This window comes from Bufo bufo, chromosome 2, assembly GCF_905171765.1.
Source record: "Bufo bufo chromosome 2, aBufBuf1.1, whole genome shotgun sequence".
NCBI lineage: Eukaryota > Metazoa > Chordata > Amphibia > Anura > Bufonidae > Bufo > Bufo bufo.
In genome coordinates this window covers 293,011,515-293,031,129 of record NC_053390.1, presented here as the reverse complement: position 1 = coordinate 293,031,129, position 19,615 = coordinate 293,011,515, and the positions used below count along the sequence as shown (strand labels likewise).

The 19,615-nt window shown below is 41.7% G+C and overlaps 1 protein-coding gene across 1 annotated transcript; it reads left to right on the top strand.

The window, feature by feature from the left end:
* Positions 1-6,714: 6,714 nt before the first annotated feature.
* On the top strand, positions 6,715-7,671 carry LOC120990793 (olfactory receptor 5V1-like). The gene has a single exon (XM_040419696.1). It carries the CDS (start codon positions 6,715-6,717, stop codon positions 7,669-7,671), a length of 957 nt encoding a protein of 318 aa, XP_040275630.1.
* Positions 7,672-19,615: the final 11,944 nt, after the last annotated feature.

The window sequence follows — 19,615 nt, the reverse complement described above, 5'->3', positions numbered from 1 at the left end:
CCGGTGTAATAGAATATGTTATGGGGGATCTGTGGATGACACATATATAATATAAGATGCTATATATGTCATCAACAGATCCCCATAACAGTGTCATCCACAGATAAATAATTTCACTACTTTTTCCACCTTTAATGTGACCTATAAACTGTACCACTAAATTGAAAAACAAACTGAAATCTTTTAGGTGGAGGGAAGAAAACTAAAAAAAATTAATAAATAATGTGGTTGCATAAGTGTTCACACCCTCTTATAACTGGGGATGTAGCTGTGTTCAGAATTAAGCAATCACATTCAAAATCATGTTAAATAGGAGTCAGCATACACCTGCCATCATTTAAAGTGTCTCTAATTAACCCCAAAAAAGTTCAGCTGCTCTAGTTGGTCTTTCCTGAAATTTTCTTAGTCGCATCCCACAGCAAAAGCCATGGTCCACAGAGAGCTTCCAAGCATCAGAGGGATCTCATTGTTAAAAGGTATCAGTCAGGAGAAGGATACAAAAGAATTTCCAAGGCATTAGATATACCATGGAACACAGGGAAGACAGTCATCATCAAGTGGAGAAAATATGGCACAACAGTGACATTACCAAGAACTGGACATCCCTCAAAAATTTATGAAAAGACGAGAAAAAAACTGGTCTGGGAGGCTACCAAGAGGCCTACAGCAACATTAAAGGAGCTGCAGGAATATCTGACAAGTACTGGCTGTGTGGTACATGTGACAACAATCTCCCGTATTCTTCATATGTCTGGGCTATGGGGTAGAGTGGCAAGACGAAAGCCTTTTCTTACAAAGAAAAACATCCAATCCAGGCTACATTTTGCAAAAACACATCTGAAGTCTCCAAAAAGCATGTAGGAAAAGGTGTTATGGTCTGATGAAACCAAGGTTGAACTTTTTGGCCATAATTCCTAAAGAAAGGTTTGGCGCAAAAAAAAAACACTGCACATCACCAAAAGAACACCATACCCACAGTGAAGCATGGGGGTGGCAGCATCATGCTTTGGGGCTGTTTTTCTTCAGCTGGAACTGGGGCCTTAGTTAAGATAGAGGGAATTATGAACAGTTCCAAATAGCAGTCAATATTGACACAAAACCTTCAGGCTTCTACTAGAAAGCTGAACATGAAGAGGAACTTAATCTTTCAGCATGACAACAACCCAAAGCATACATCCAAATTAACAAAGCAATGGCTTCACCAGAAGAAGATTAAAGTTTTGGAATGGCCCAGCCAGAGCCCAGACGTGAATCAGATTGAAAATCTGTGGGGTGATCTGAAGAGAGCTGTGCACAGGAGATGCCCTCGCAATCTGACAGATTTGGAGTGTTTTTGCAATGAAGAGTGGGCAAATCTTGCCAAGTCAAAATGTGCCATGCTGATAGACTCATACCCAAAAAGTGCGGTAATAAAATCAAAAGGTGCTTAACCACCTCAGCCCCCAGTGCTTAAACACCCTGAAAGACCAGGCCACTTTTTACACTTCTGACCTACACTACTTTCACCATTTATTGCTCGGTCATGCAACTTACCACCCAAATGAATTTTACCTCCTTTTCTTCTCACTAATAGAGCTTTCATTTGGTGGTATTTCATTGCTGCTGACATTTTTACTTTTTTTGTTATTAATCGAAATTTAACAATTTTTTTGCAAAAAAATGACATTTTTCACTTTCAGTTGTAAAATTTTGCAAAAAAAAACGACATCCATATATAAATTTTGCTCTAAATTTATTGTTCTACATGTCTTTGATAAAAAAAAAATGTTTGGGTAAAAAAAAAATGGTTTGGGTAAAAGTTATAGCGTTTACAAACTATGGTACAAAAATGTGAATTTCCGCTTTTTGAAGCAGCTCTGACTTTCTGAGCACCTGTCATGTTTCCTGAGGTTCTACAATGCCCAGACAGTACAAACACCCCACAAATGACCCCATTTCGGAAAGTACACACCCTAAGGTATTCGCTGATGGGCATAGTGAGTTCATAGAACTTTTTATTTTTTGTCACAAGTTAGCGGAAAATGATGATTTTTTTTTTTTTTTTTTTTTTTTCTTACAAAGTCTCATATTCCACTAACTTGTGACAAAAAATAAAAACTTCCATGAACTCACTATGCCCATCACGAAATACCTTGGGGTCTCTTCTTTCCAAAATGGGGTCACTTGTGGGGTAGTTATACTGCCCTGGCATTCTAGGGGCCCAAATGTGTGGTAAGGAGTTTGAAATCAAATTCTGTAAAAAATGACGAGTGAAATCCGAAAGGTGCTCTTTGGAATGTGGGCCCCTTTGCCCACCTAGGCTGCAAAAAAGTGTCACACATCTGGTATCTCCGTATTCAGTAGAAGTTGGGGAATGTGTTTTGGGGTGTCATTTTACATATACCCATGCTGGGTGAGATAAATATCTTGGTCAAATGCCAACTTTGTATAAAAAAATGGGAAAAGTTGTCTTTTGCCAAGATATTTCTCTCACCCAGCATGGGTATATGTAAAAAGACACCCCAAAACACATTCCCCAACTTCTCCTGAATACGGAGATACCAGATGTGTGACACTTTTTTGCAGCCTAGGTGGGCAAAGGGGCCCATATTCCAAAGAGCACCTTTCGGATTTCACTCGTCATTTTTTACAGAATTTGATTTCAAACTCCTTACCACACATTTGGGCCCCTAGAATGCCAGGGCAGTATAACTACCCCACAAGTGACCCCATTTTGGAAAGAAGAGACCCCAAGGTATTCGCTGATGGGCATAGTGAGTTCATGGAAGTTTTTATTTTTTGTCACAAGTTAGTGGAATATGAGACTTTGTATGAAAAAAAAATAAAAAAAAAATCATCATTTTCCACTAACTTGTGACAAAAAATAAAAAATTCTAGGAACTCGCCATGCCCCTCACGGAATACCTTGGGGTGTCTTCTTTCCAAAATGGGGTCACTTGTGGGGTAGTTATACTGCCCTGGCATTTTCCAGGGGCCCTAATGTGTGGTAAGTAGGTAAATGACCAGTGAAATCCAAAAGGTGCTCTTTGGAATATGGGCCCCTTTGCCCACCTAGGCTGCAAAAAAGTGCCACACTTGTGGTATCTCCGTACTCAGGAGAAGTTGGGGAATGTGTTTTGGGGTGTCTTTTTACATATACCCATGCTGGGTGAGAGAAATATCTTGGCAAAAGACAACTTTTCCCATTTTTTTATACAAAGTTGGCATTTGACCAAGATATTTATCTCACCCAGCATGGGTATATGTAAAATGACACCCCAAAACACATTTTCCACCTTCTCCTGAGTACGGAGATACCAGATGTGTGACACTTTTTTGCAGCCTAGGTGGGCAAAGGGGCCCATATTCCAAAGAGCACCTTTCGGATTTCACTCGTCATTTTTTACAGAATTTGATTTCAAACTCCTTACCACACATTTGGGCCCCTAAAATACCAGGGCATTATACCTACCCCACAAGTGACCCCATTTTGGAAAGAATAGACCCCAAGGTATTCGCTGATGGGCATAGTGAGTTCATGGAAGTTTTTATTTTTTGTCACAAGTTAGTGGAATATGAGACTTTGTATGAAAAAAAAAAAAAAAAAAAAAAATCATCATTTTCCACTAACTTGTGACAAAAAATAAAAAATTCTAGGAACTCGCCATGCCCCTCACGGAATACCTTGGGGTGTCTTCTTTCCAAAATGGGGTCACTTGTGGGGTAGTTATACTGCCCTGGCATTTTCCAGGGGCCCTAATGTGTGGTAAGTAGGTAAATGACCAGTGAAATCCGAAAGGTGCTCTTTGGAATATGGGCCCCTTTGCCCACCTAGGCTGCAAAAAAGTGTCACACATCTGGTATCTCCGTACTCGGGAGAAGTTGGGGAATGTGTTTTGGGGTGTCTTTTTACATATACCCATGCTGGGTGAGAGAAATATCTTGGCAAAAGACAACTTTTCCCATTTTTTTATACAAAGTTGGCATTTGACCAAGATATTTATCTCACCCAGCATGGGTATATGTAAAATGACACCCCAAAACACATTCCCCAACTTCTCCTGAGTACGGCGATACCAGATGTGTGACACTTTTTTGCAGCCTAGATGCGCAAAGGGGCCCAAATTCCTTTTAGGAGGGCATTTTTAGACATTTGGATACCAGACTTCTTCTCACGCTTTGGGGCCCCTAGAATGCCAGGGCAGTATAAATACCCCACATGTGACCCCATTTTGGAAAGAAGACACCCCAAGGTATTCAATGAGGGGCATGGCGAGTTCATAGAAATTTTTTTTTTTTGGCACAAGTTAGCGGAAATTGATATTTTTTATTTTTTTCTCACAAAGTCTCCCGTTCCGCTAACTTGGGACAAAAATTTCAATCTTTCATGGACTCAATATGCCCCTCACGAAATACCTGGGGGTGTCTTCTTTCCGAAATGGGGTCACATGTGGGGTATTTATACTGCCCTGGCATTCTAGGGGCCCTAAAGCGTGAGAAGAAGTCTGGAATATAAATGTCTAAAAAATTTTACGCATTTGGATTCCGTGAGGGGTATGGGGAGTTCATGTGAGATTTAATTTTTTGTCACAAGTTAGTGGAATATGAGACTTTGTAAGAAAAAAAATAAATAATTCCGCTAACTTGGGCCAAAAAAATGTCTGAATGGAGCCTTACAGGGGGGTGATCAATGACAGGGGGGTGATCAATGACAGGGGGGTGATCAATGACAGGGGGGTGATCAATGACAGGGGGGGTGATCAATGACAGGGGGGGTGATCAATGACAGGGGGGGTGATCAATGACAGGGGGGGTGATCAATGACAGGGGGGGTGATCAATGACAGGGGGGGTGATCAATGACAGGGGGGGTGATCAATGACAGGGGTGGTGATCAATGACAGGGGGGTGATCAATGACAGGGGGGTGATCAATGACAGGGGGGTGATCAATGACAGGGGGGTGATCAGGGAGTCTATATGGGGTGATAACCACAGTCATTGATCACGCCCGTGTAAGGCTTCATTCAGACGTCCGTATGCGTTTTGCGGATCCGATCCATCTATCAGTGGATCCGTAAAAATCATGCGGACGTCTGAATGGAGCTTTACAGGGGGGTAATCAATGACAGGGGGGTGATCAGGGAGTCTATATGGGGTGATCACCACAGTCATTGATCATGCCCCTGTAAGGCTTCATTCAGACGTCCGGATGCGTTTTGCGGATCCGATCCATCTATCAGTGGATCCGTAAAAATCATGCGGACATCTGAATGGAGCTTTACAGGGGGGTGATCAGGGAGTCTATATGGGGTGATCACCACAGTCATTGATCATGCCCCTGTAAGGCTTCATTCAGACGTCCGGATGCGTTTTGCGGATCCGATCCATCTATCAGTGGATCCGTAAAAATCATGCGGACGTCTGAATGGAGCTTTACAGGGGGGTAATCAATGACAGGGGGTGATCAATGACAGGGGGGTGATCAGGGAGTCTATATGGGGTGATAACCACAGTCATTGATCATGCCCCTGTAAGGCTTCATTCAGACGTCCGGATGCGTTTTGCGGATCCGATCCATCTATCAGTGGATCCGTAAAAATCATGCGGACATCTGAATGGAGCTTTACAGGGGGGTGATCAGGGAGTCTATATGGGGTGATCACCACAGTCATTGATCATGCCCCTGTAAGGCTTCATTCAGACGTCCGGATGCGTTTTGCGGATCCGATCCATCTATCAGTGGATCCGTAAAAATCATGCGGACGTCTGAATGGAGCTTTACAGGGGGGTAATCAATGACAGGGGGGTGATCAATGACAGGGGGGTGATCAGGGAGTCTATATGGGGTGATAACCACAGTCATTGATCATGCCCCTGTAAGGCTTCATTCAGACGTCCGGATGCGTTTTGCGGATCCGATCCATCTATCAGTGGATCCGTAAAAATCATGCGGACATCTGAATGGAGCTTTACAGGGGGTTGATCAATGACAGGGGGGTAATCAATGACAGGGGGGTGATCAGGGAGTCTATATGGGGTGATCAGGGAGTCTATATGGGGTGATCAGGGGCTAATAAGGGGTTAATAAGTGACGGGGGGGGGGTGTAGTGTAGTGTAGTGGTGCTTGGTGCTACTTTACTGAGCTACCTGTGTCCTCTGGTGGTCGATCCAAACAAAGGGGACCACCAGAGGATCGGGTAGCAGGTATATTAGACGCTGTTATCAAAACAGCGTCTAATATACCTGTTAGGGGTTAAAAAAAACACATCTCCAGCCTGCCAGCGAACGATCGCCGCTGGCAGGCTGGAGATCAACTCTCTTACCTTCCGTTCCTGTGAGCGCGCGCGCCTGTGTGCGCGCGTTCACAGGAAATCTCGCGTCTCGCGAGATGACGCGTATATGCGTCCACTCGGAATGAATCAACCACCTCCAGGACGCGTCTGTGCGTACAGCGGTCCGGAGGTGGTTAATTAAAGTATTAGTTTAAGGGTGTGCACACTTATGCAACCATATTATTTTATTTTTATATTTTTTCTTCCCTCTACCTAAAAGTTTTCAGGGGTTTTTTTTCAATTGAGTAGTACAGTTTATAAGTCACATTAAAGGTGGAAAAAGTTCTGAAATGATTTATCTTTGTCTCATTTTTTTACATCACAGAAACCCATATATACAATAATCCTATCAAACAATGGTGTTACAATGGCATCTTCTTCCATAGGCAGTTTGTAATTAAAATGAAATGGTTGAACTGGACATCAGAGACGGACTTTACTCTGGCTGGTTTATCAAGTGATGAAACAGTTCAGTCCTTTCTCTTTGTCATATTCTTCCTGTTATACCTCATGTCACTGTGTGGAAATCTCACCATTGCCACAACAATATGGGTGGAAAAAAAACTTCACACACCGATGTATTTCTTTTTGGGTAACCTTTCCATTCTGGACATCTGCTATTCCTCAGTGACTGTGCCCAAGTTGCTAGTGAGTCTTACAGGAGGGAGTTCGGAGATCTCATACAGAGGGTGCATGGCTCAGCTCTATTTTTATGTCTCCTGTTGTAGCACAGAGTGTTTGCTTCTCTCAGTAATGGGATTTGACAGATATGTGGCTATATGCAATCCGATGCACTACACAACAATTATGAACAAACAAAAGTGTGTCAAATTAGCCACCGGTTTCTGGCTCACTGGCTTTCTAACCTCAATTATACATACTATCTTCACAGCCCGTTTACCGTACTGCAAGTCACATGAGATTTCTCATTTCTTCTGCGACCTCCCACCAATGCTAAAACTTGCATGTTCTGATACTTTCCCTAACAAACTACTCATACTAACCGCTGGAGGATTTTTAGGTCTCAGCTCTTTTTTTCTCACTCTGGTATCCTATATCCAAATAATCTCAGCCATCCTAAAAATTCACACTAAAGTGGGTAGAAGCAGAGCATTTTCTACGTGTGCATCTCATCTCATTGTTGTCCTCATCTTCTTTGGAAGTATAAGCTTCATGTACATGAGGCCAACGTCAAGCTATTCACTGGAGCAAGACCAGCTTGTATCTCTTCTCTATGCTGTAGTCACCCCTGCCGTAAATCCAATTATCTATAGTCTAAGGAATAAAGAGGTGAAAAATGCCATGAAAAGGACAATAAATAAAATTTATTATTTAAAAGTGTATATGGCAAATATGTAGCATTTTGGTTTATTGAGTGGAATCCATGTTTCTCCTAACTCTTTGACATTGTAGACAATTTTCATTATCTCGTTTTGGTTATTTCATCCCCGTCTTCCAAGGCCCATCAGATTTTTACTTTTCCAGTCACAGCCGTACAAGCGCTTGTTTTTTGTGGGACAAGTTGTAATTTTAACATCTGGTTTAACTGTCACGGTCCCTCAGGTGACTGATGTCGGGAAATCAAGGAGATTGGCTGAGCGTGGAGGAATCTAACAGCCTCCTTGATTTCTCTTGATTCAGTGTTGATAGGGATAATGACCACTTCCCTTTTCTCAGTTGTTGCTCAGTGGTCATCACTTCTACCCTTTATAGTCTCACCCCACCTTTCTGACTATGCGGTTGATAGCTTCATTTGGGTTTGGCTGAGCTGGTGTGAGATCCTCTCTGGTGTTCCTGTTCTTCCATCTCTACAGAAGTTAAGTGTCGCGTTTGTTTGTATTTGTTATATTCCCTGTTGTTGTATCTGGGCCTGAGACAGAGACTTCCATTCATCCATCTGGGGAGGAATGGGCTGTCTCTGGTGATATACTTATTCCATGGCCTTATAGGGAAATCAGGGCCTAGGTATCCTGCTTATGAATATTCCTACCTTCACTGTCTATTCATATTGATAGGTAGTCAGGGCCTGGATTAGGGTTGTCTAGGAGGTGGCCTGTTTCTTCCCTAGTTTCCAGACCCAGTTACTGTTCCCCTTCTCTCCTGTGTTCAGTGTGGAGTTTCCGCCCCACACTGATCGTGACATTAACATTGCCGCAGCCCAATCACTGGGCATGGCAGAGACTGGATCCCCTTAAGTCATGTGACTATTTGTCATGGCGTAAGGGGAGCCAGTCACTGACGTGGCCAGTGATTGGCTTCAGGCGCCATCAAACCAGATGTTTTCAGCAAGGAACCCAGCAAAGCTTCGCAGGCCTGGAGCAGGGAGGCAGCACCAGGAAGCGGGTAAGTAATCTTCCTTTTGCAGGTCCAACCAAGTGGGGACAATTCTTGCACAACCCCTTTAAAGATGGTGTGCAACATATGATACATGGCTATGTAGACTTCTGCACAACTGACCTTAAAAATTCCACTTATGATAAATTTCTCCCTGTTTTACATGAGGATTTCATGATCTCTAGGAAATTGGGTCTCTTAAAAAATATGAAAATCAAATGTTTACTAGCACTGGATAGGATAAAAGGTGAAGAGATTACTTTACAGTATGCCACCCTGGCCCTGTGTGTTACTTTATTGCCCCCAAACAATAGTTAAGCCCCCTTAGTGCACTGTTCATTGTACAGTGCTCCCTTAGTGCCCCTCTTAGTACCCTTTGTGAGGATTTGCTCTGGTAGGCAGGGTAAGCGGACGCAGTACAGAGGCAAAACAAGTTCATAAATCAAAATGTCAGTGTTTATTTACACAAAAGGCAAAAGAAAAATGACTTATTACAGTCTTGGTGTTAATTCACACAATGAAAAGTCCATAGAAGAGACACGTCACCTTTCTAGCCGTTTTATCCCCGGCAGTTCACAGCAGGCTTTAGGGGGCCTGTTTCCCAGCGTGCAGCCCTCATGCGGCTCTCAGCCTTCCAGCACAGCACCATGCTTCAGATCCCAAAACAGAGACTCAGCTACTGAGCCCAGCTGCCTATTTAAAGGACAGCCAGGTGCTGCCAAAACCCGGATCGGCACTTAAACTGTGGTCCGGTATTTGATCTCACCTGGCTGGAAATCAGCCCAGCCGCCCATGTTGGGAGGAAAATACCTACCTTCACAAACAAAACCCCTTGCTATGTCACATCTTTCACAGTAGTGATGCCCTTAATTCCCCCATGCAGTAGTCATATTCACTTAATGCCCCCACACAATAGTTATGCCTCCTCTCTGCCCCGACACAGTAGAATGCCTCCCTTAGTGCCCAGTAGTTATGACCCTGTAGTGCCCCCATACAATAGGTATGCCCACTTAGTACCCCCACATAGTAATTATGCCCCCATAATCAGCCAAGCAAGTGCGATGATGTTACTGCATTGAGCCTGCTGCTAGGGAGAGCATGTGCTCTATTCATTAGTGGAATAGGGATATGTGGGTATTACATATTTTTTTTATTTTATTAACTCTACTGGAGCTTCATCATTGTAAGGAGAGAACTAAGGGGCAGCACTACTGTAAGGGGGCAAATAGGGACCAGCACTACTGTAAGGTGGGCACTAAGGGGTCAACACTAGTGTAAGGGAGCATAACTACTGTATGGGGGCACTAATGAGGCAAAACTACTGTGTAGTGGCACTATGGGGGCATAACTACTATGTGGGGGTACTAGGCGTGCCTTGCTTGCCAGTACACACACACAGTAATCATTACTGTGTGTGTACTGGCATGTGATGCCCAGGCATGATGGCCCATGTCCCATAGTGGCCAGTGGTAGTTTCGCTCCTGAATGGTAGTACAAACTTTATTAATACATACCCTTCTATTGAAAGTTAAAACAATAAAAAATATATTATGGGGGAGGCAAATCAAGCCGGAAAATCAAGTTAGGGAAATACTACCATAGAGAGATTAAAAATTAAATATTACAATTAATTAAATGGCAAAAGCTATATGTTATACCGCCCACATATCATTCAATAATGCCAACATTGCTAATTGTAAGCAGTACGGACAATATACAATGCACCGAAAATAAGCAAGGGTTACAAACCAGTGTTACAAGGATTACACCAATAAGACTGTCTTCATTGCCAATAGCAACCATTTACAGCACAACTTTCATTTTTCAAGAGTAAGCAGCAAAAATAAAAATAAAAACATTCTGGGGGAGAAAAACTTCAGGCAATGAAGGAAAAAATGCCAGACCCAGAGATTGAGGATTGTGATTTAAATATATAGCATTGTCCGAAAATCATCTCATGGGTAGTGTTGAGCGAACCCGAACTGCAAAGTTCGGGTCCGTACCAAACTTTGTAAGTTCGGGTACCCGGACCCGAACCCAAACTTTGCAGCAAAAGTTCAGGTTTGAGTTCGGTGTTCGGCCATTTAATAAAGCTTGTTGAAAGGATGCAGGGCAGCCAATTAACAAGCTGTTAAACTGTGGGCACTTAGAAGCCATCACAGCCATGCCTATTGGTTGGTGCATCATGCGACCCAGCCTCTATACAAGTTGGATCACGTGTAGCACTGCCCATCAGCTCTGAGTAGTGCAGGGACAGGAAGCAGGCAGCTGAAGTGAGGGAATCTCATCTGGCTATTTATTATGTGGGAGACCTATAGTGATTTTTTTTGTGGGTGCAATACACCAGCTTTGCACCCCTGACACAGAAATATAATAATTAATCTGGCTGTTATTTCTGTGGGGGACCTATAGCGATCTTTTGTGAGTGCAATGCCCCATATTTGCACCCCTGACACAGAAATATACTTTTTTATTTTTTTATTTTAAATATTTTATTTATCAAAAAACAAACCATAATATTTCCATACAAATTCACGCATCAAAAATTATTATTTCCGCTTTTTAACCCTTACCCCGCAATTCCCTACCAGTTCCCCCATCAAAAAAAATAAAAAAAGACACATGGGGGAAAAGAAAAGGAGGTACTAGGCAGGAAAATTTAACAATTAAATTCTCCCCATATCTTAAACCATTTATCCTCAGAGTTTCTCTGTTTATATAAAATATTTTCATGTATTTTAATCTTACTAACGAGATTTAGATATACAGTCGTGGCCAAAAGTTTTGAGAATTACATAAATATTGGAAATTGGAAAAGTTGCTGCTTAAGCTTTTATAATAGCAATTTGCATATACTCCAGAATGTTATGAAGAGTGATCAGATGAATTGCATAGTCCTTCTTTGCCATGAAAATTAACTTAACCCCAAAAAAACCTTTCCACTGCATTTCATTGCTGTCATTAAAGGACCTACTGAGATCATTTCAGTAATCGTCTTGTTAACTCAGGTGAGAATGTTGACGAGCACAAGGCTGGAGATCATTATGTTAGGCTGATTGGGTTAATATGGCAGACTTGACATGTTAAAAGGAGGGTGATGCTTGAAATCATTGTTCTTCCATTGTTAACCATGGTGACCTGCAAAGAAACGCGTGCAGCCATCATTGCGTTGCATAAAAATGGCTTCACAGGCAAGGATATTGTGGCTACTAAGATTGCACCTCAATCAACAATTTATAGGATCATCAAGAACTTCAAGGAAAGAGGTTAAATTCTTGTTAAGAAGGCTTCAGGGCGTCCAAGAAAGTCCAGCAAGCGCCAGGATCGTCTCCTAAAGAGGATTCAGCTGCGGGATCGGACTGCCACCAGTGCAGAGCTTGCTCAGGAATGGCAGCAGGCAGGTGTGAGCGCATCTGCACGCACAGTGAGGCGAAGACTTTTGGAAGATGGCCTGGTGTCAAGAAGGCCAGCAAAGAAGCCACTTCTCTCCAAAAAAAAAACATCAGGGACAGATTTATCTTCTGCAGAAAGTTTGGTGAATGGACTGCTGAGGACTGGGGCAAAGTCATATTCTCCGATGAAGCCTCTTTCCGATTGTTTGGGGCATCTGGAAAAAGGCTTGTCCGGAGAAGAAAAGGTGAGCGCTACCATCAGTCCTGTGTCATGCCAACAGTAAAGCATCCTGAGACCATTCATGTGTGGGGTTGCTTCTCATCCAAGGGAGTGGGCTCACTCACAATTTTGGCCAAAAACACAGCCATGAATAAAGAATGGTACCAAAACACCCTCCAACAGCAACTTCTTCCAACAATCCAACAACAGTTTGGTGAAGAACAATGCATTTTCCAGCACGATGGAGCACCGTGCCATAAGGCAAAAGTGATAACTAAGTGGCTCGGGGACCAAAACGTTGACATTTTGGGTCCATGGCCTGGAAACTCCCCAGATCTTAATCCCATTGAGAACTTGTGGTCAATCCTCAAGAGGCGGGTGGACAAACAAAAACCCACTAATTCTGACAAACTCCAAAAAGTGATTATGAAAGGATGGGTTGCTATAAGTCAGGAATTGGCCCAGAAGTTGATTGGGAGCATGCCCAGTCAAATTGCAGAGGTCCTGATAAAGAAGGGCCAACACTGCAAATACTGACTCTTTGCATAAATGTCATGTAATTGTTGATAAAAGCCTTTGAAATGTGTGAAGTGTGTGTAATTATATTTCACTACATCACAGAAACAACTGGAACAAAGATCTAAAAGCAGTTTAGCAGCAAGCTTTGTGAAAACTAATATTTGTGTCATTCTCAAAACTTTTGGCCACGACTGTATATTTATAGTTGGAATATTAGGTGAAAACCAAGTCCGTGCATCAAAAGCCTAGCCAAAAACATAATTTTTGCTAATAGAGTCTTTTTATATTTATGGCACCCAACCTTAGAAAGGTCACCCAAAATCCACTAGTCTACCGTGAATGGAATCGCCACTCTCAATTTCCGAATAATATATTTGTAAATTGCTCCCCAGTATTCTTTTAATTAAGCAACATATGGAGATGGTCGGCCTCAGATGAATCGCACCGTGGACAGTTAGAAGTGTTTCTCAAACCCCGTTTATGTAACCATATGGGTGTAATATAAATCCTATGGAAAATGTTAAATTGAACCAGTACGTGATTAAAACCATGAGAAACTAAACCTAAGTTCCCGATAATATTATCCCAGTGATCCGATTAAATCGTTGGGCAATCCCTTGCCCGCCCCTTTTCCCCCAGAGAGTGTATATTATTAAATTGTGCTTTAAGTAGGGCTCTATAACAGTGAGAAATCCTAACCCTCTGTGCTGGATTTACTATCAAATCATTCAAAAATGTGGAGATATCTATATCAAACAAAGGTTTTTCTTTTATACTATAAAGAGCAGAACGTAACTGAAAATACCTGAACCAGGACAGATTCAATATATTTTCCCTTTGTGAAAAATCCAAAAAGGAAAGAATATGCCCATTTTCAACCACCTGTGTAAGATAACAAATATTATTCTTTTACCAATACTGATCAGCAGCCAGTTCAACTAAGGCCTGTAAGTAATAATTATACCATAGGGGCGTACAACAAAGACATCCCTTTATTCCTAACCATTCTCTAATAGTACCCCAGGACTTACTAAATAGCTTTGCAGCGACTCTATAGTCCTGTTGGGAACTAATTAGTTGTCCAGATTCCAATAGAGTAAAAAAGTTATCATATGGGGAAATCCTCACCAGGGTCTTACAAAGTGGACTTTTCTCCCATTCACGATATATCCATAGCTGTGACGCTAAAAAGTATCCCTTGAAACAAGGGAGGTTTAGCCCTCCCTGTTCCATGGGCTTTTAATAATACTCCAATTTGAGCCTAACTCGCTTCCTCCCCCAGAGTAGATCGTTAATGATTCTTTCGATAAGTTTAAAAAACTTATCTTCAATCCATACTGGGGAATTTCTGAGGATATACAGTAGTTGGGGGAAGATCGCCATCTTCAGCAGGGAAATTCTATCAGCTCTAGATAGCGAAAGTCGGAGCCATGTTGCAATTTTTTATCTCAATTTAGAAATTAATGGGATTAAATTAAGCTGCAAAAAATCTTCAATCTTAGGTGAAAAAGTAATACTCAAATAATCCAATGAATCAGAGATCATCAAATTACTAGAAAGGTCCTCAATGAGAGGTTCAATTCTGTTTAGAGGCATAGGAATAGTTTTGGACCAGTTGATATCACAACCCAAAACTTCACCGAAAGAGTTGACCACCTGAATAATCATTGGGAGTACCCTGTTAGTATGTTGTATATAAAATAAAAATAGAATACGTTGTAAAAATAGGGTTATTAAAAAATACCAGATGGTAGTTAACATGTGGTTTTATATTTATTCTTTAAAATATGTGATTTTGATAAAAATTAGGATGTGCGCACTCCATAAGGGATAGGTGAATAGATAAATGAATAGGTATTAATTTATGTCCATATAAATAGATAAGTATTAGTTTATTATTAGTTTATGTCCATATAAAAATTCATATAGTCAGTTTATGTCCATATAAAATAGAACCGAAAAAGAAGAAGAGGCCTCCCTACGATACCATAAATGAGGGCAACCAGAACCAATCATATAAACCTAAAAATGTTGCTAGAAAAACAACCATAGAATGCCCAATAAAAATATAAATATTTTATTAAATCATCAATTGATCAAAAATTATTTAAAGACATTTTCACAGAATTACTATGGAGAAAAATCAGCAAAACAACCTGGATACAGTAGTCCCCCCTGTCGGTGCCTCAAAAGCCCGCCAAATAGATGATATACATGTCCATGCAATATGCAGTGAGGTAATTCACAAGCAGCAAATATCAGGTAAATACCTGCTACAAGTGACTGTGATATTCACCTCACTGCACAGCCCAGTAGAGAGTAGTGTGTACTGATGAGGCCCTAAATGGTAGTATTCTAGAGCACATAATCACATACCATCCGTTAAATAATTTCAAATGAATATACCCCTAAACAACAGGTCATGGATAGCAGACTACAAAATAACAAGCTATTACACAGAAGTACCCACTGGGAACGTGAACATACCCATAGACATGATGAAGGGCTGAGACACCGAACACAGGGCAGGCAAGAACCCCGACGCGCGTTTCGCCTCAGCTTCGTCAGGAGGTTAATGAGAGTGTGGCTATGGCTCCCCCTTTATACCCCTCATGTGGCTGCACATATGTAAGTAATTGATATAACTCGGCTGATACCTGTTAACCGAGCGCTTGTGCCCGATGATGCACGCCGTGGACATCATGGAGGCGCCGCATTCATCAGGAGGAGGGGTGGAACGCAAGCATGCGTTCCAGCCCGCCTCCCAAGGAAACACAGCGGCGTCCCCACGTGACCCGGCGCACAGCGCATCCTGGCCAAGCGCTGCATCAGCTCATACAGCAGACATGCCATTGGACTCTGGAAATGTCAAACCCTCTTCAAATATATGGGAAATGGTTTTAGCCCTAAATAGAGTCTACATTGAGTGTATATGGTTCAAAAATGACAGAGGACCGCTGAATATTCAGAACTAATAGCAGAGAAGATAGAAAAGAGGGGTAAAAAAGAGAAGAGCGGGAGGGATCAGGAGGAATGAACAAAAACTCCATACCATATATTATAAAGTTAGATCATGGATACGCATATCCATGATCACATAATTATACAAGGGATCCTTAGTGTCGTACTGTATAATAGTAAATTAATACATCAGCAATAACATGATTCTATGGACAATTAAGTGCCCGGATTCCCAACAAGAAAAACTATAATTCCACAGTACCATGATTTCATACAAGATTACAACAAATTAACATGATAGATGTATACAGGAAGAATACCATGATTCCACACTATTTGAATCCCATGATTTTTAGCAATAAATTTACATATCCATGACACCATGATTACAACAATCTATCACCAACAGAGATTATGTGCATAATTATGTGATACAATATGTATTTCCTCTAAGACGTGATAAATATACATCAATTATGTACATATATATATGTAGAGGAAAACAATAATATTCCAAAAACAAAAGTGATGTTGCTCTCATACCAATATTACCAAAGACAGATTTAAGTAACCCCTCCAACAATTCATTCCATAGAGGTGTAGATTCCATTAGATAAAAATTGTGTCCTATCAAGCCCATAAAAGGGACATTTTCATAAATTCATAAATAGTGTGAAGCACCGCAGGGAATGATCGATGGACCCAAGTGCAAATGGGCCCACCAAAACATAGTGGGTCCAGTGCAGTCGGGCCCACCGTAACACCCCAGCAACACTGGACATATATATAATTATTCCAAATCCATAATTGTGAAAAAAACATCTATACTCATACAAAAAATCATAGTGATCGACAAATCTTCCAATACGAGTTGTATTACAACTTATAGTGACATAGCCTATGCACCAATATTGTCCATATGTCCAGTGTTGCTGGGGTGTTACGGTGGGCCCGACTGCACTGGACCCACTATGTTTTGGTGGGCCCATTTGCACTTGGGTCCATCGATCATTCCCTGCGGTGCTTCACACTATTTATGAATTTATGAAAATGTCCCTTTTATGGGCTTGATAGGACACAATTTTTATCTAATGGAATCTACACCTCTATGGAATGAATTGTTGGAGGGGTTACTTAAATCTGTCTTTGGTAATATTGGTATGAGAGCAACATCACTTTTGTTTTTGGAATATTATTGTTTTCCTCTACATATATATATGTACATAATTGATGTATATTTATCACGTCTTAGAGGAAATACATATTGTATCACATAATTATGCACATAATCTCTGTTGGTGATAGATTGTTGTAATCATGGTGTCATGGATATGTAAATTTATTGCTAAAAATCATGGGATTCAAATAGTGTGGAATCATGGTATTCTTCCTGTATACATCTATCATGTTAATTTGTTGTAATCTTGTATGAAATCATGGTACTGTGGAATTATAGTTTTTCTTGTTGGGAATCCGGGCACTTAATTGTCCATAGAATCATGTTATTGCTGATGTATTAATTTACTATTATACAGTACGACACTAAGGATCCCTTGTATAATTATGTGATCATGGATATGCGTATCCATGATCTAACTTTATAATATATGGTATGGAGTTTTTGTTCATTCCTCCTGATCCCTCCCGCTCTTCTCTTTTTTACCCCTCTTTTCTATCTTCTCTGCTATTAGTTCTGAATATTCAGCGGTCCTCTGTCATTTTTGAACCATATACACTCAATGTAGACTCTATTTAGGGCTAAAACCATTTCCCATATATTTGAAGAGGGTTTGACATTTCCAGAGTCCAATGGCATGTCTGCTGTATGAGCTGATGCAGCGCTTGGCCAGGATGCGCTGTGCGCCGGGTCACGTGGGGACGCCGCTGTGTTTCCTTGGGAGGCGGGCTGGAACGCATGCTTGCGTTCCACCCCTCCTCCTGATGAATGCGGCGCCTCCATGATGTCCACGGCGTGCATCATCGGGCACAAGCGCTCGGTTAACAGGTATCAGCCGAGTTATATCAATTACTTACATATGTGCAGCCACATGAGGGGTATAAAGGGGGAGCCATAGCCACACTCTCATTAACCTCCTGACGAAGCTGAGGCGAAACGCGCGTCGGGGTTCTTGCCTGCCCTGTGTTCGGTGTCTCAGCCCTTCATCATGTCTATGGGTATGTTCACGTTCCCAGTGGGTACTTCTGTGTAATAGCTTGTTATTTTGTAGTCTGCTATCCATGACCTGTTGTTTAGGGGTATATTCATTTGAAATTATTTAACGGATGGTATGTGATTATGTGCTCTAGAATACTACCATTTAGGGCCTCATCAGTACACACTACTCTCTACTGGGCTGTGCAGTGAGGTGAATATCACAGTCACTTGTAGCAGGTATTTACCTGATATTTGCTGCTTGTGAATTACCTCACTGCATATTGCATGGACATGTATATCATCTATTTGGCGGGCTTTTGAGGCACCGACAGGGGGGACTACTGTATCCAGGTTGTTTTGCTGATTTTTCTCCATAGTAATTCTGTGAAAATGTCTTTAAATAATTTTTGATCAATTGATGATTTAATAAAATATTTATATTTTTATTGGGCATTCTATGGTTGTTTTTCTAGCAACATTTTTAGGTTTATATGTCCATATAAAAGTTTATATAATCAAAAAAGGTCCATATAAAAGTTCATATAATCAAAAAATGTTTAAATAAAAGTACGAAAAAAGGTATGAGAAATATATATGAAAAATATATGAAAAAAATATATAAATATATAAAAGTCACAAAAAAAGGTATTTCATGCAGGTCGTTGGGCGATACAGATATTGGTCGCTTTAAATGTAGGGTAGTTGGTGATCCCTTGTAGCAATAAATAGTTATAAATAGTTGTAAATACAAGTAAAAGTTGGTAATAGTTTCTGAGTGTACTCTCTATGGGAGCTTCGACTCGTATTTAGGCCGGATCACAACCTGAAAGGCAAAGATCCCACATGGGTACGTTACCACTCCAGTGCACGATCTTCCTGTATCTTCCTGCGGCCGTCGGGGTGGTAGGTGGCGTCCTCCTCACTGCGCGCGTGAATTACACGAGTTTAGCCACCGCGATGCTCCTTCCGGTGACGTCACTTCCGGGTAGTGATGTGGTGTCTCGTGGTCGGCGTGTCACGTGTTCAGATCACCGCGGTTGGCGTGCCACGTGTTCGAATGAGCGGGCTCTTTGAAAAATGGCGGGTTCCTTGTGTGTTCCGCAATCCTTTAGTATATTAGCCAATATAGTAGTGAGTATGGGACTTATGGCTGCTCTCTCCCCATACGCGTTTCAGAGCTACCCACTGAAGAAGGAGCTGGTAGCTCTGAAACGCGTATGGTGATAGAGCAGCCATAAGTCCCATGTTCACTACTATATTGGCCAATATACTAAAGGATTGCGGAACACACAAAGAACCCGCCATTTTTCAAAGAGCCCGCTCATTCGAACACGTGGCACGCCAACCGCGGTGATCTGAACACGTGACACGCCGACTGCGAGAAATCACACCACTACCCGGAAGTGACGTCACTGGAAGGAGCCTCGCGGCGGCTGAAGTCGTGTAATTCACGCGCGCAGCGAGGAGGACGCCACCTACCACCCCGACAGCCGCAGAAAGATACAGGAAGATCGTGCACTGGAGTGGTAAGGTACCCATGTGGGATCTTTGCCTTTCAGGTTGTGATCCGGTCTAAATATGAATCGAAGCTCCTATAGAGAGTACACTCAGAAACTATTACCAACTTTTACTTGTATTTACAACTATTTATTGCTACAAGGGATCACCAACTACCCTACATTTAAAGCGACCACCTCACGCATCGCACCTGCGTGGAAATCT

Excerpts from the sequence above, each read along its gene's own strand:
- LOC120990793 (XM_040419696.1), top strand. The coding sequence starts at position 6,715 with ATGAAATGGTTGAACTGGACATCAGAGACGGACTTTACTCTGGCTGGT.